At 37.7% G+C, this 13,520-nt stretch overlaps 1 protein-coding gene across 1 annotated transcript; it reads right to left on the reverse strand.

The window, feature by feature from the left end:
• Positions 1 to 9,272: 9,272 nt before the first annotated feature.
• Positions 9,273 to 9,608, reverse strand: LOC140232839 (uncharacterized). Its single transcript, XM_072312954.1, has one exon. It carries the CDS (start codon positions 9,606 to 9,608, stop codon positions 9,273 to 9,275), a length of 336 nt encoding a protein of 111 aa, XP_072169055.1.
• Positions 9,609 to 13,520: the final 3,912 nt, after the last annotated feature.

A 13,520-nucleotide genomic window follows, 5' to 3' on the forward strand; every position in this document is an offset into this window, starting at 1 on the left:
GATCGTTTATCTACTAGTATATTATTTTCGAAGATTTGACTTCATGTGAGTAGATTTTGATGCAAAATTTATTTTTTTTAACAAAACAGTGTCGTATGATGTCCGTCGATTTTCACGATTTTTTTTTTTTTGCGACATTCTAGAAATCTCATTTTGTGAAATTCTTTCTATATTTTCTCATCATCGATTGACACTTCAATGCCATTTAAAAATAAAGCATTATCTTCTTCTCAACTACAAAAGCGATACTTCATACCACAGCTTTGAGTGTCCCAGTGTAGGAATGTCATGGGTATCTGCCGCCGCTCGCGGTAGTTGTGGGGGGGGGGGGGGGGGGAGGGGAGCGGATAACCCTTTATCAAGTGTAAGTGTGTTGCTGTTCACGTTGTCATGTAGTAGCTGAGAGAAGGAAGCATAATATACCTGGAATATTGAATATGAAATTGGTCCTTCTCGGTAAACCGAGCAAGCGTCCAACCAAAATTATAAAAAAAAAAAAAAAATATATATATATATATATATATATATATATATATATATATATACATATATATAAAGAGGCAACCTGACCGGGGGATCTTCGCGTACCTTGTCAGAGCACTGCCCGGGAACTTTGAAAATGGTGTACTTACGAAGAATAGATGACCTTTAAAGAGATGATATAGTATTGGTAGAGATAGGATTGGGCTTTTAACTTTTTGCGAGATGCCAAGAAATCACTTATGAAATAATACAGAGCATACCATTTTAAGAGGAATTCAAAGTCGGTTTCGGAATAGATGAGCCATCCAAAAACAAAATAAAACAAAGCGATCGTAATTAAAGGTGGGTCCCATAGCACCTTTAACTAGGATTGTCTATTTGGGATATCTCAGCCATTTCAAATCACTTTTCATCAAATAAACATTGAATCCCTCTTGGAATTACATTCTCTTTCATATTTCATGGGAGATTTTTCATTATCTCATCAAAAATGTTAGAAATCTGAAGTTTGGTCTTAACCAAAACTATACGACCCCTTTAACTTTTCCGTATGCTTGATTCGGTACTCTACAACCTGCGTGTGTGTGTATTATATATACATATAGTATGTATATAGATATATAAACATACATATGAGTGTGTGTGTGTGTGTGTGTGTGTGTGTTTACATGAATTAATTTTCTTCGTTGATACTATACGTTGAAAATGCTTCCGTACATATTATGAAAATATTTGTCGCTCTGTAAGAAATAATTCTCGTATTTGAGTTCACAAATATAGCGATTTGTCAAAACCTGTCATCAAACTGTAAGGTCATTGACCCTCTCTTGACTACTGCAACGGTCTTCTTTCTCCCATTCCAAATTCTAATGTGGATCGACTCCGGCGTCTCGCACATATTGTTGTTGTTGTTGATGTCGTTATTTTTTTTGTTTGTTTTTTTTTTGTGGCCGATTGCATATCTTCCTTTCCGTTCTCACATCCATGCCATCTCTACGCATTAACTCTCTTCGCTGGCTTCCCTTTCAACTTTACAGCAAATAATCATCGGGTTGCCCCGAGGCCTCACGCATAATATATGTTTTTTGAATTAATCGCAAAGTGGGCTCTAGTACTTCTGAATGAAGTCAAGCGGCTGATATGGGGCTTTAATACACTCGCTCACTGTCAATGAGTGGAGTAAAATTCGTTCTCTGTCCATCACAAACTCCGAATCCTCCAATACCTCAAGAAAAATCTGAAAACGCATTATTTTCTTTGAGTGTAATGTCGATAAAGAGATAAAATCATATTATCTTAATAATAATTTCTAAATGTAAGTCTGAGCCATAGAGCTGTATGCAGCTCTATGGTCTGAGCCCATACGGAAAGGGAGCATAACCTCCCTGTACTGCGTGTATACGTTCCTTCACAAGAATTTAATAACGATCATTGTCTGTATGAAATCAGGAACAAAATGCAAAACTTACCACAATACTTTTTTTCTTATTGTTTTTGTTTGTTTCATTTCCATCTGCGAATATGACTGGATATGGTTGTACATGTCCATGGTCCAAGGCATGATTTTTATCGAATTAGATTCCCTATAATGCGCCATGATCACGATAAAATTAGTGAAAATTTCTAGGCAGGTGACATCACGATCACATGACCACGTGTACGGGATAGGGCCATTTTGAAGTTCCCATTTACTATGGAATGCCATGTCAGAGTATTTCCTGACATTTAGGATCTTTATTTTTCTGAATCATAGGTGCGTAAGCCCTTTATATTTTCTCTCCTACCCCGGCTGTTTCCTGTGTTGATTTCGTCGATGCCATTCAAAACTACCAACACAATAGAAAGAGGATTACCTTCTGATATTGCTACCCCCCCCCCCCCCCGCCCGCATGACAAGCTTTAGAAACTAATCATTATGCATTGTATTTCAAGATTTCCTTCCTAATGCACAATCAGAAATCAAAATAATGTTGATATCAGATCACATCTTGTGACAACCAGACAGGAAAAATCTTTTCATTTCTCCTCCACCGAGTTGCCGGTCACCTGTGAAGAAAGACTACATGCTTACCTTATGCATGTCATGAGTATCAAAATGAAATAGAACTGTGAGTGACATTTATAAAACTGTGCAAAAGGCTCTTAATATTAAATGTAATATAGAAAGAAAAGGCTGGGGAAGAATATGAATCGACCAGCGAGGCGAGGAATGACAATGAAGGTCAAAGGTCATAAAGTTCATAAAGTACGTGCATACCCTTGTACTTATACAAACCTGTAATTATGTCTGCTATGTACATTGTATTCTATTAGGCAGCCTCCGGGAATTATTCGGGGGGGGGGGGGGGGCAAGGTTCACATTACCTCAACGCCCCCTCTGCCCTTAACCTCCTCAATTTCACACAATTTTTTTTTTATTTCCTTCAACAACAACAACAACAAAACTCAAAATCGGATCTACATGTACATTGTATATTGGTTGATGACGCAAGACAAACTTCACTATTTGAATTAATTTTCATAAGTGCGTATTTATCATAGTAATTGCAGTAAAAAAGGGAATGGTTTGATTATTTGAATTCATTTTCATAAGTGCATATTTATCATAGTAATTGCAGTAGAAAAGGGAATGGTTTGATAAGTTTTTTATTGTCATTATATTGTAGGGACGTAGGAGTGGACTAAGTGCTCCGCCTTGCCCCATCCCCCAAAATACACACAGGTCCTCATCTGCATGCAATCTAACCCCCTTGTGAGACAACTCTCAGCATGTCACATAACATCTGATATGAATGTAACGTCCTTTAGATTGATTTAAATTCATTTTGTATCATGGAATATTACTATAGTCCTAACATACTCAATTCGCGAATATGTGTTACTTGTCATTGATCTCCATGGATGTACATGTATATTACAAATACATGTACAACACTGTCTAATTTGTGTGAAAACTTAATAAATAAAATGAAATGTCTAACAACATGAAAAAGACAAATCAAATACAGCACACTGTATGCTTAAAATCAACCTGTTCATATCTTGAGCAACCCGGAGAGGTGTCGTATTAAAGATAAATGTTGCGTCTCTTGATTGTGCGGAACCATGATAGCAGACCCTGGAATGAAAGCACCTAATCCCATCGTGAGATAAATGTCGCGTTTTGTGTACCGATTACAAAAAAAAAAAAAAAAAAAAAAAAAAGACTAATTAAAAAAAAATATGGTATCCTTCAGTTTAATCATCATCTTTAAATGAAAATGATTATCCTTTAACATGAATATCAAAACGCCATCCCATGCGCCCATAAAGCTAGATTTATGTTTACCCGGTAAGTAGGACAAGTAAATTACCATTATGGCAACAGACCAGTTTCAGTTTCCACTTTCAGAAGCGTCACAGAGTCAACTGAGAGTAAATTTTAATGATCTCATCATGATGTGGAAACCACCTGTTCGTGATATCAAAATCAAATCTCCTATGTCATTATGGTTAGAATAACACAGGCAATTACGTTGCATGGCAACGCGGCAATTCACGGGAACAACGGAAGTAGAGACGAGAGTTAGAAAGGCAATCAAACAGGAAGAAAAGAGGGGAAATGAGCGAAAGTTATTTGTAATACTTGTACAATGTATTTTACACACATTTCGTATGCTGCATGTCCTGTGAAATTGCGGTAATGATAGCGATTGCAATGAAAAGTGAGAAATAAAAAGTAAAATGTAAAGAGGATATGTAAATGTATTCATGTATGCTGTAAAATTAATATCATGCCATGGCTCTTAAATTCCCACACAATTTTTCAACATTACAAATTAGTATGTGTCTCACAAATTAATTGGTCTGTGCCCTTACAATATCCGTGATTGTGTATCATTGCAGTTTCCATGTATCATTCCTTTTTACAGATTGTGTGAAAGAATATACAATGCTATGCTCGTTATTTGTCTGAAAAATGCAGAAATAAGATCAAATTTAAATTGACCTTAAACTCTAACATACAGACATATTCACACATATACGTGCCCGCGCATACACACACAGACAACCACAACAAACACTTTTCAAAGTTAAATAAGTCATTCGTTTTAAAATTGATTGTTATTCGCCACTAGAATGTACTATTGTACACGTTTGCGTTAATGTCTGTTTGCAGTATCATCTTCACTAACATCCACCCTCCACTAATCAGTATAATCATCGCCATCACCACCATCATCATCATCATCATCATCATCATCGTCATATCATCATTTTCATCATCAGTATTCATCACCAACATAATTTTAGGCATCCGCTAAATCCCACAACTATTCTCCCCACTTATAGAATCAAAATCTACTTCTCTCTACCCATTCACACACACAGAACGATCACGTTACACAGATAAAGACTGGAAGAGAAACGAATACACGTCATGAGCTGTACCAACGTCTTTTGACAGTATATTTTGACTCAGTTTGTATTCCGTATAAAATAATAACTATTGCTGGATCCTTTTGATCACGATGCTAAGTTTACAAAGTTCTTTTTCCAGTTTCTCTCCCTTAATCCTTTTCGTTAATTATACACATGATATTTTGTATCGTCACTCGAGTATACGCCAGGAAGTATTACTCACACTTATCCAAGTACAACAATAATCTACATGCAAACCCAAAACACTACTAATGTCGGCTACCTCATATAGACTTTGAAACGGCACAACGATAATTCTGACCATAAGTCCTATCTACATCCATCTATGTCACTACAATTATAATATTATCCAATCACAAATTTCCAATCATCGCCTAGTATGCGAATGATGCGGAAAAGAGGATGTTACAGCCTGGTCGTCAATACGGAATATCATCGTTCTTGTTGTCATCACTTTGACACGAGGTCACATATTCAGTCAAGTATCTATACAGAGAACAGACAGCACCTGGGAATTACAGAGAAAATCAAATTCGATTCCAGTTGTTTGCCTTTGTCACTGCCAACGTGTTCTGCCTGCTTCTACAAATACAAGTTCGTCTAAGAAACAGACTAAACGCCTTTAACACTATTATAGGAGAAATGCCAATAATTCTGCCTAAATGTCACAAAACAGTACACCTCCTCACTGGTGGGACTGGGCTTGCATGTTATCAAACTGGTCTGATAACAGACACAGTTGTCAAAAATCCCAAACGGCCTGAACACGAGGCTAAGTCTGGTGGTACTCGTCACCGTGCGTGCGCCGTTCAAAGTTGCACGTAACAAATCATTTATCAATTGAAAAAGAAAAACAAACAAACAAACAACAACAACAACTTCCACTTTTGTACCATCACATGATGACCACGGAGTATACATAGGTCTATGGAATCATTGTAACCATAAAGTGTCAAATTATGATAGCAGCAACTTCTCTAAATCATTCTTTCTAGTCATGATATCAAACGAGTACAAATACATTGTAGTACAAATCCTGTTCACCCTATGTTCAAATTTGCATGTGTCGCCGATCAAAATGGTATATCGGTGACTTTGAACTTCAGTACTGACTTTCTTTTGTACGTTCACTTACATGTTTCTTGCGCCTAGTACTCGACATAGTCCAAGGCCACGTTATATACCGTATATATATTTTACTTCTAGGACTCTTCTCTTATCAACTTCGTTGTTGCTCCATACACCATACACGTGTATGTCACAATATCACCTATCCCACGCGTTCGTTTCTTAATGCATTTAAATAGATGTACAATAAAGACAAAATAACAAAGAGTAATTTTAAGATTATGCGTCCGTTTCTCCTTAGTTTGTACGGATGAATTTTCTTTATCGTTATTTACCGCGACAGCTCCCTACCGACTCCAGTCCAGTTTGGCGATAAGCCAAAAGGAAGAGAGAAAATGGCCGCCTGAGTCTACTCTTCATATGCCTGCAACCTCGCCCACTCGTACAATAGTACACGCGGCATGCCGTGGAAATTCCGGGCAGCAACGGCATTCGATGATATTAGTGTAAGCCCTTCTGCTTCCAACATCACCGAGTGTGACCCGTGTCATCTCATTCCTTGCCCACCCAACCCCCATCTGGACGTTCGCACCATGTGCAAAACACAATCCACCGTGCTTTTCCCGCGCGTACCAGCCCTCTCTACGCCCACGGCGAAAGGACACGCCTGATACATTGTATTGAAATTACGGTCATGTGCTGCCCAGTACATAATCCATTCATGATGAAAGCTTTCAACTATGAAACTTCCAATGAGAGGGAAGTCACATTCTGTAATAGGAGCTGCGTCGTATTTTGATAAGCTCAGGCGGTAGAGTACTGTGTTGTCTAGTGACACTATAAATCCCTGATTTGTCTTTTCCTGGTGCTTTTATAGGTGCATTTCGTTTTTCATTTCCTGTCGTCCAGACGACTAGTCTAACACCAATGTTATTCGGTGATAGCTCACATCTCCTTTACCAGTTTTAGACACATGAAGAGGATTGGAAGAATCAGACGAAAGGCAGCTAACTTATCTTGGAAAAAAATCCCTGAATCTCAGTAATAATGTTTGAATACGGGAAACAACATCGTTACCCGTTCTCCACGGTCAAAATGTATTCCATTGGAAACATTTACAGCAATATCCCCTGCTAACGACGTGAAAGACAGATGATTTTAGATTGTTCATGCGCTAAATAGTAAATTTCGAATATTTCTTTATATCGACTACAAAATATACGGCTCATGACAATGGAATCAGAAATATAATTATCATGACAGGGTCTACCAACGGCTAAAGTAGTATGTATGTATCACCAGGGAGGTGAGACCTCCCTGGTATCACACACAATCTGCGCGTTTGTGTGAATGAGTCATACCAGTGTTCATAATTGATTATCAAAAAATACACAAGTTGTCATATCAAGGTCTTCTGTAGAAATGACAAATATATGAAATACAAAGAAATGAAGGTAAAACAATGTAGGTATATAAAAATAAACACGCTGCGTGTAGTCTAAACTCATTAAAAGATTCAAATCTGCATTCAAACAGAGCATTGTAAAACAAGGTTTGATTTAATATTGTACTATGTAATAGAAATGCCTGAAAAAAAAAATAGGAAGAGAATTGTTTCAAGGCACGGATAGACAACACACGAAATATGAAAGTAGATGTTCAGCGCGGGAAAAGGGAAATTTAACGAAACTTTTGCCACATTAAAATAATGCATTGATCGAAAAACACGAGACTGCTATATTCCATTTGCTGTATATTCAGTCTTTTTGCCAGTTACGCCCTACATCACAACATTTATGGTCATACAAATCTTTATTGTACATGTACTACTTACTGTCGAGGAATGCAGACCCTATATACTGTTCCATAAGAAGCGGATATAAGTGTATGCATGTTTTCTGCCGCAAGCGCGATTATTCTGATTACATTTCCCGTACGTGTACATCCGAATGAATCTTGTTTGCTAATCAACATCACCCAAAGCGGAAACTGCTGCACCAGATGGTCTGTACCTATTCCCATTGCAAACACGATCTAATCCACACCTGGCCATTTTGATAATTAGTTTACTACGAACTTAGTAGAGATGGTTATAACCCAAAACAAAACAAAGAGGTCTTTCTTTCTACGCACGCAGGAGATTTCCTGGCATACTGTTGCTGCGGTGTTTTTATGTTCCTTATGAGTTGACGTTTGCCTAGCTGTCCAGGGGTTAAAAGGGTCAAGTTTGTCCGTTGTAGAGAACTGCCTGAATACCGCTTGTCCAAGCTTGCAGTCACGTTGGCCACGGCGTTCGACAGGGAGATACACTCGCCACGCGAAACATGGTCGACCTTTCTCATTTCATTCTATAATCCGAGGGGGAAATATACGAGAAGATTCGGTGTATCCTTTTAATATCATAACAAGGACGCTCTGCCCTCCAGAGGTATATCTGTCGTTTTCCAGGAAAGTGTGCTATCACATTTATTTTTCTGTTTTAATATCTCTTTATATGTTTAAGAACTCCGGACAAAAAAAAAATGGAAATAAATCCTGTGTGATCGCTGCCGAAACTCCTGCCTTCTTCAAGCAAGGTCGGTCGATAGCTGAAAACTTGATTGGAGGATGGAAAATGCGAGGATGTAAAAAGGATGCGTTCAAGTTATCCTACAATTTCATTGGGTTTGTATCATGGAGAGGTACTCGGGGATACCAAGGGAATCTGTCGTATGATGTAGCTCCATGCCATGGTCTAATGCAGCAGTCAAACAGAGCATTGTCTCCACTAAATAATAATGTCTCGGCTGAAGAGTTGAATTCGCATAACCGCGTCACAAAACGTCACGCTTATGAACAGGATGGGCGGGGGTGGTCTGATTTCATTGTGAAAGAGTTGCGAACAGTTTCCAGGTATATCTGACGTCTGTCAGATCCAGAATGTCTGCCATCTTGTGTGGGGCTCTGAGATATGTACTCGGTGCTTGGTGTCTCGCTAGATCGCTCCAGCTCCACTTGCGCACTGTGGGACATTATCAGCTTGTAGGATAAGGGCGTGGCTAGTATGGCTGCGCTGCACCCGTGTGATGTGGTGAGCAACAGATTATCATCACTCAAAGTATGATGGCACATTTCCCCCACTTTCAAATGTATCTCTTTAAAATATCCTTGACTTTATATTTCTCTCAGCCTCCTGGACAGGCTGGCTGCACTCGAACGTCCCGAAGCATCAGCAAATTCAAAGTTTTATACATAAAATACATAGGCGTGGATGTTGATGTGGTAGTAGATGTCGCTATCACTATAATATACTCCCGGGTTTAAGAACGGGCAATGGATTCCCCGGCACCTAGGGGAGTCGCCACCGACATTTCCAGAGCTTCTTGCATCAAGGCGCAGAAGGGACAGCAGCAGACACAGATCAAATCCCCGATGAGCCCCCCTTCTATTCCTTTGTTGTCTCGGACCTTGCCACGGGTAGTGACACGGGCGTAGATGTTGACGAGGGGTACGAGGAGAGCGATACCACAGAGAAGGCAGTCATCACCCACCGATTCGGCCAGCTTTCCTTGGGTGTAGCAAGGCACCACGTACGTGAAGATACACATACCGATGTTGCTGAAGCAACCGCAGATTCCATTACTCCATTCGCCCATTTTGAATAAAGGAAAGTATCGGTCGACTCCGAGGAGAAAGTGTAAAGACTGATATGTGCTATCCGGCCACTCTAGGGTATGAGGTATCTCTCAAAGGGTCACAGCTTTTATATCCCGAGACCTGGCAAGCAGACTGGAATTGAACGCGAGGCTGCTTGCATTCATAAGCACGACGAACCGTGGAAGCAAGTTCGAAGTAGAAGGGCGTGTGTCGGTTGTGATTTTCTGAATATTTTTTTCTTCTTATCTCGGCGTCCTGCGCATGACGTCACGTGAAGCGGGAGAGTGTTCACTTTGCTGGCCAATCGATATGCGCTATGGCGATGATGTCATGCATAATTCAAGCTAAAAATGGCAATGCACGCCTTGCCCTGGGCATTGCATTCGATGTGTTGGCTTGGGTAGCTTGCCTTCGAAGAGCGTAATGTAAATGAACATGGCATTGAGTTTGGCGCTGTGGAATACAGAAGGATTGAGAGATTGAGCAGACTGCTAAGTGCAGGTTTACAAACTCCTTTCTTTTTCGCAAGTGTGCACAACTTTCTACTAGAAGAATGAATACCAAAAAGAAAGGAAGAAACAAAAAACAAACAAACTAACTAACAAACAAACAAACGCAGCGTGCGCAACGTAGCGATCATACATGAATTCATAATACATGTACTTTCGTTGATAGAGATCGGACGCAGAAGCTTCCATCGCGAAACTGATGAACACAGGTGAAGACTGATGCATGTAACCAGGGAGATGATGGTGATAATGATGATTATGATGGTCAATGACGATGATGATGATGGTGATAATGATGATGATCGTGATGATGATTGTTATTATTATTATCATTATTATTATCATTATCAATTATTACCAGGTATTTAGACAGGGGGTCAACCTCCCCCTGGTTCAACTATAATCTAGAGTGGCAGCGGAGTCTTGTGCACTTATGCACAACTGTATCAGTCAAAACTAATGACGTAATTTAAAGGGATGGTAGAGTATTGGTGGAGATGAGAATTGGGCTTTTAACTTTTTGCGAGATACCAAGAAAACACTTATGATATAATACAGAGCATACCGTTTTAAGAGGAATTCAAAGTTTATTTGATGAAAATCGGGTTTGGAATGACCGAAACATCCAAAAACAAAGTAAAGCAAAGTGATCATAATAAAATGTGAGTCCCACATCGCTCTTTTTGGGATATCTCAGCCATTTCAAAACCAATTTTCATCAAATAAACGTTGAATTCCTCATAGAATTACATGCTCTTTCATATTTCATAAGAGGTTTCTCATTATCTCACAAAAAAAAAAAAAAATTAGGTCTCAACCAAAACTGTACGATCCCTTTAAGAATTTATCCACCCAAGGAGGTGATACGGCCCACGCCACCCTATTTTATTGTAGGGGGAAAGGGGTGAAATACAATACAAGAGATACATAATAGGTAATCAATGAAAAAAATTACAAATACACGTACAGTGATTGGCGAAATGGCAAAGTAATGATGATAATAATAATGATAATAACAATGGTAATAATGATAATAATGATAACAATAAAAAATAATGATAATGATGATGATAATAATAATGGTAATCAATACACTTGTTTTTATTTCTTCATGTGATAGATGTTCGCGAGGTTTTACGTATTCATTACAATAATCATGTTGTCGGAAGAGTGTATTTTCAAAACTGATAGAATTTTCATCAAGTATTATTCAATAGGTCTGCAACCTCTGCGTTTTCCATTTCCCAATCAGCTTTTTCGCCGATTAAATCAACTTCGTTTCTAAATTCGAATTAAGTATAGAGCCGACATAGTTCATAAATTCATCTTGTGCATTTATATTTTTCTTGAAATCTGTATCACTCTTTGGGGATTGTGCACGGGAGCTCTACAGATGGCGCTCTTCACAGTAATGACGTACGAAACGGGATACTTCCACGGGATACTTCCACGGGATACTTCGAAATAGGTAGGGGAGTAAGGCAAGGGGATCCCTTGTCTCCATACCTCTTTCTGTTGATTATAGAAACACTAGCATTGTTTATTCGAAATGAAAAAGATTTAAAGGGTATCTTGATTGGTGATATGGAGACAAAGATAGTAATGTATGCAGATGATTGTTCAATTTTTGTGAAAGAAAAACGTGATATAGAAAGATTAGATAATATATTGGATTCTTTTTATTATACATCGGGATTAAAGATAAACAGGGATAAGACATATTTTATGAAATTGGGGTCTTCTAGTCAGAATAATGATAACTTGACTGGAATAACGCTGGGCAAATTGGTTCAAACAGTTAAAGTGCTAGGAATATATTTTTCTTTAGATATTAATGTTAAAGAAGAAATGAATTATAAAGAAATTTTGAGTAAAATAAAAAAATTGTTGGGATGGTGGAAGCAAAGGGATTTGACCCTTTTTGGGAAAATTCAACTGGTTAAAGTATTTGCTATATTTTATAAGCTATTATACGTTTCTTCCATAATGTCAGTACCTCGATGGGTTTTCAGAGAGGTGGAAACGATTTGTTTTAATTTTATTTGGAACGGTCGTGACAAAATAAAGAGAAATTTATTGTATTTGAATTATGATAAAGGGGGAATGAAAATGCTGAATTTTAGGTACATGGTGTATGCCCAGCGCATAATGTGGATTAAGAGACTTTTTAGAGGTGATAAGAATATGAAATGGAAACAGTTTTTTTGAACATGTATTTAACAAAGTAGGAGGGAGATTAATTTTTCATTGTAATTATGATCCCCGGTTATTAAATATTAAAGCGCCGAAGTTGTATTTAGAATTTTTAGATATCTGGGATTATTTGAAAGGAAAAAATGTAATTGTTAAAGAAACGTATAATGAAAATCAAATAATTTTTAATAATTTTTTTATTTCAGGTAGGAATTTTCCCTTTAATGAAAAACTATTTAAAGCTAATGTTTTTCAAGTTAAACATGTCATTGACGCTGGTGGAAAAATTAGACCAGGGGCTTATTTTATTAGAAAGGGCCTAAATGCAGACGATTTAATCTCTCTTTATGAATTGTATGATAAATTTCCAGCAGAATGGAAGGTGGCGAGAAAAGGTAACGTGAGGGATCATATTTTGAGTGATAACCCTGCTGATGTTTTTGAAATTAGTCTTAATATAAACAAAAAAGTGTACCCCCTATTGTCAGTATCTTCAAAAATGATATACAATATTTTTATTGGTACCATTGAAGATTCTTTTCTTTCAAAACACCCAGAAGTATTAGCATTAAACATGGATAGATCGGCTACTGCAGTTTGTTTTTCTATTCCTAGAATTTCGACACTAGACTGGAAGCTGAGAGAATTCCAATATAAGCTTCTGCACAATGTTATTTTTTGTAATGATAAACTTCACCAGTTTGGAATAACACAATCAAATCTGTGCTCCTTTTGTAGGGAAGAGGTTGAAACATATTATCATATATTTTATGACTGTCCTTTAGTTTATCGAATATGGAACGAGGTAGGAAATAAACTAAAATTTCCTCAGTTTGTTAATATAAATTGACTTGACGTTTTACTTGGATTCAGGGAAAATATCAAACTCGATGCTTTGTTGAATCATGTGTTAATTTTGATTAAGCATATGATTTTTGCTAACCGTAAAAGTGGAAGAGTTCCAACCTGTAAAGAAATATCTAAGGCAATTGCCACCTCAAAACAGTCTGAATATGAAAAAGCAACTTTAAAGGATAAATTGACATTACATTACGCGAAATGGGAAAATTATACTTCATGAAATACCGGGTTTAATTATTGCATCCCGTTTAAGACATATCTTTTGTATTTATCTCAGTCAATCTATTTAAAATGAATGGAATATCCTGTGTTTTGCTTTGCCCGCTCCATATACTGGTTCTTTTTCTC

The sequence above is a fragment of the Diadema setosum genome, chromosome 9 (assembly GCF_964275005.1).
Source record: "Diadema setosum chromosome 9, eeDiaSeto1, whole genome shotgun sequence".
NCBI lineage: Eukaryota > Metazoa > Echinodermata > Echinoidea > Diadematoida > Diadematidae > Diadema > Diadema setosum.

What these genes read in the sequence shown, in the direction of transcription:
- LOC140232839 (XM_072312954.1), bottom strand. Translation starts at nt 9,608, where the DNA reads ATGGGCGAATGGAGTAATGGAATCTGCGGTTGCTTCAGCAACATCGGT.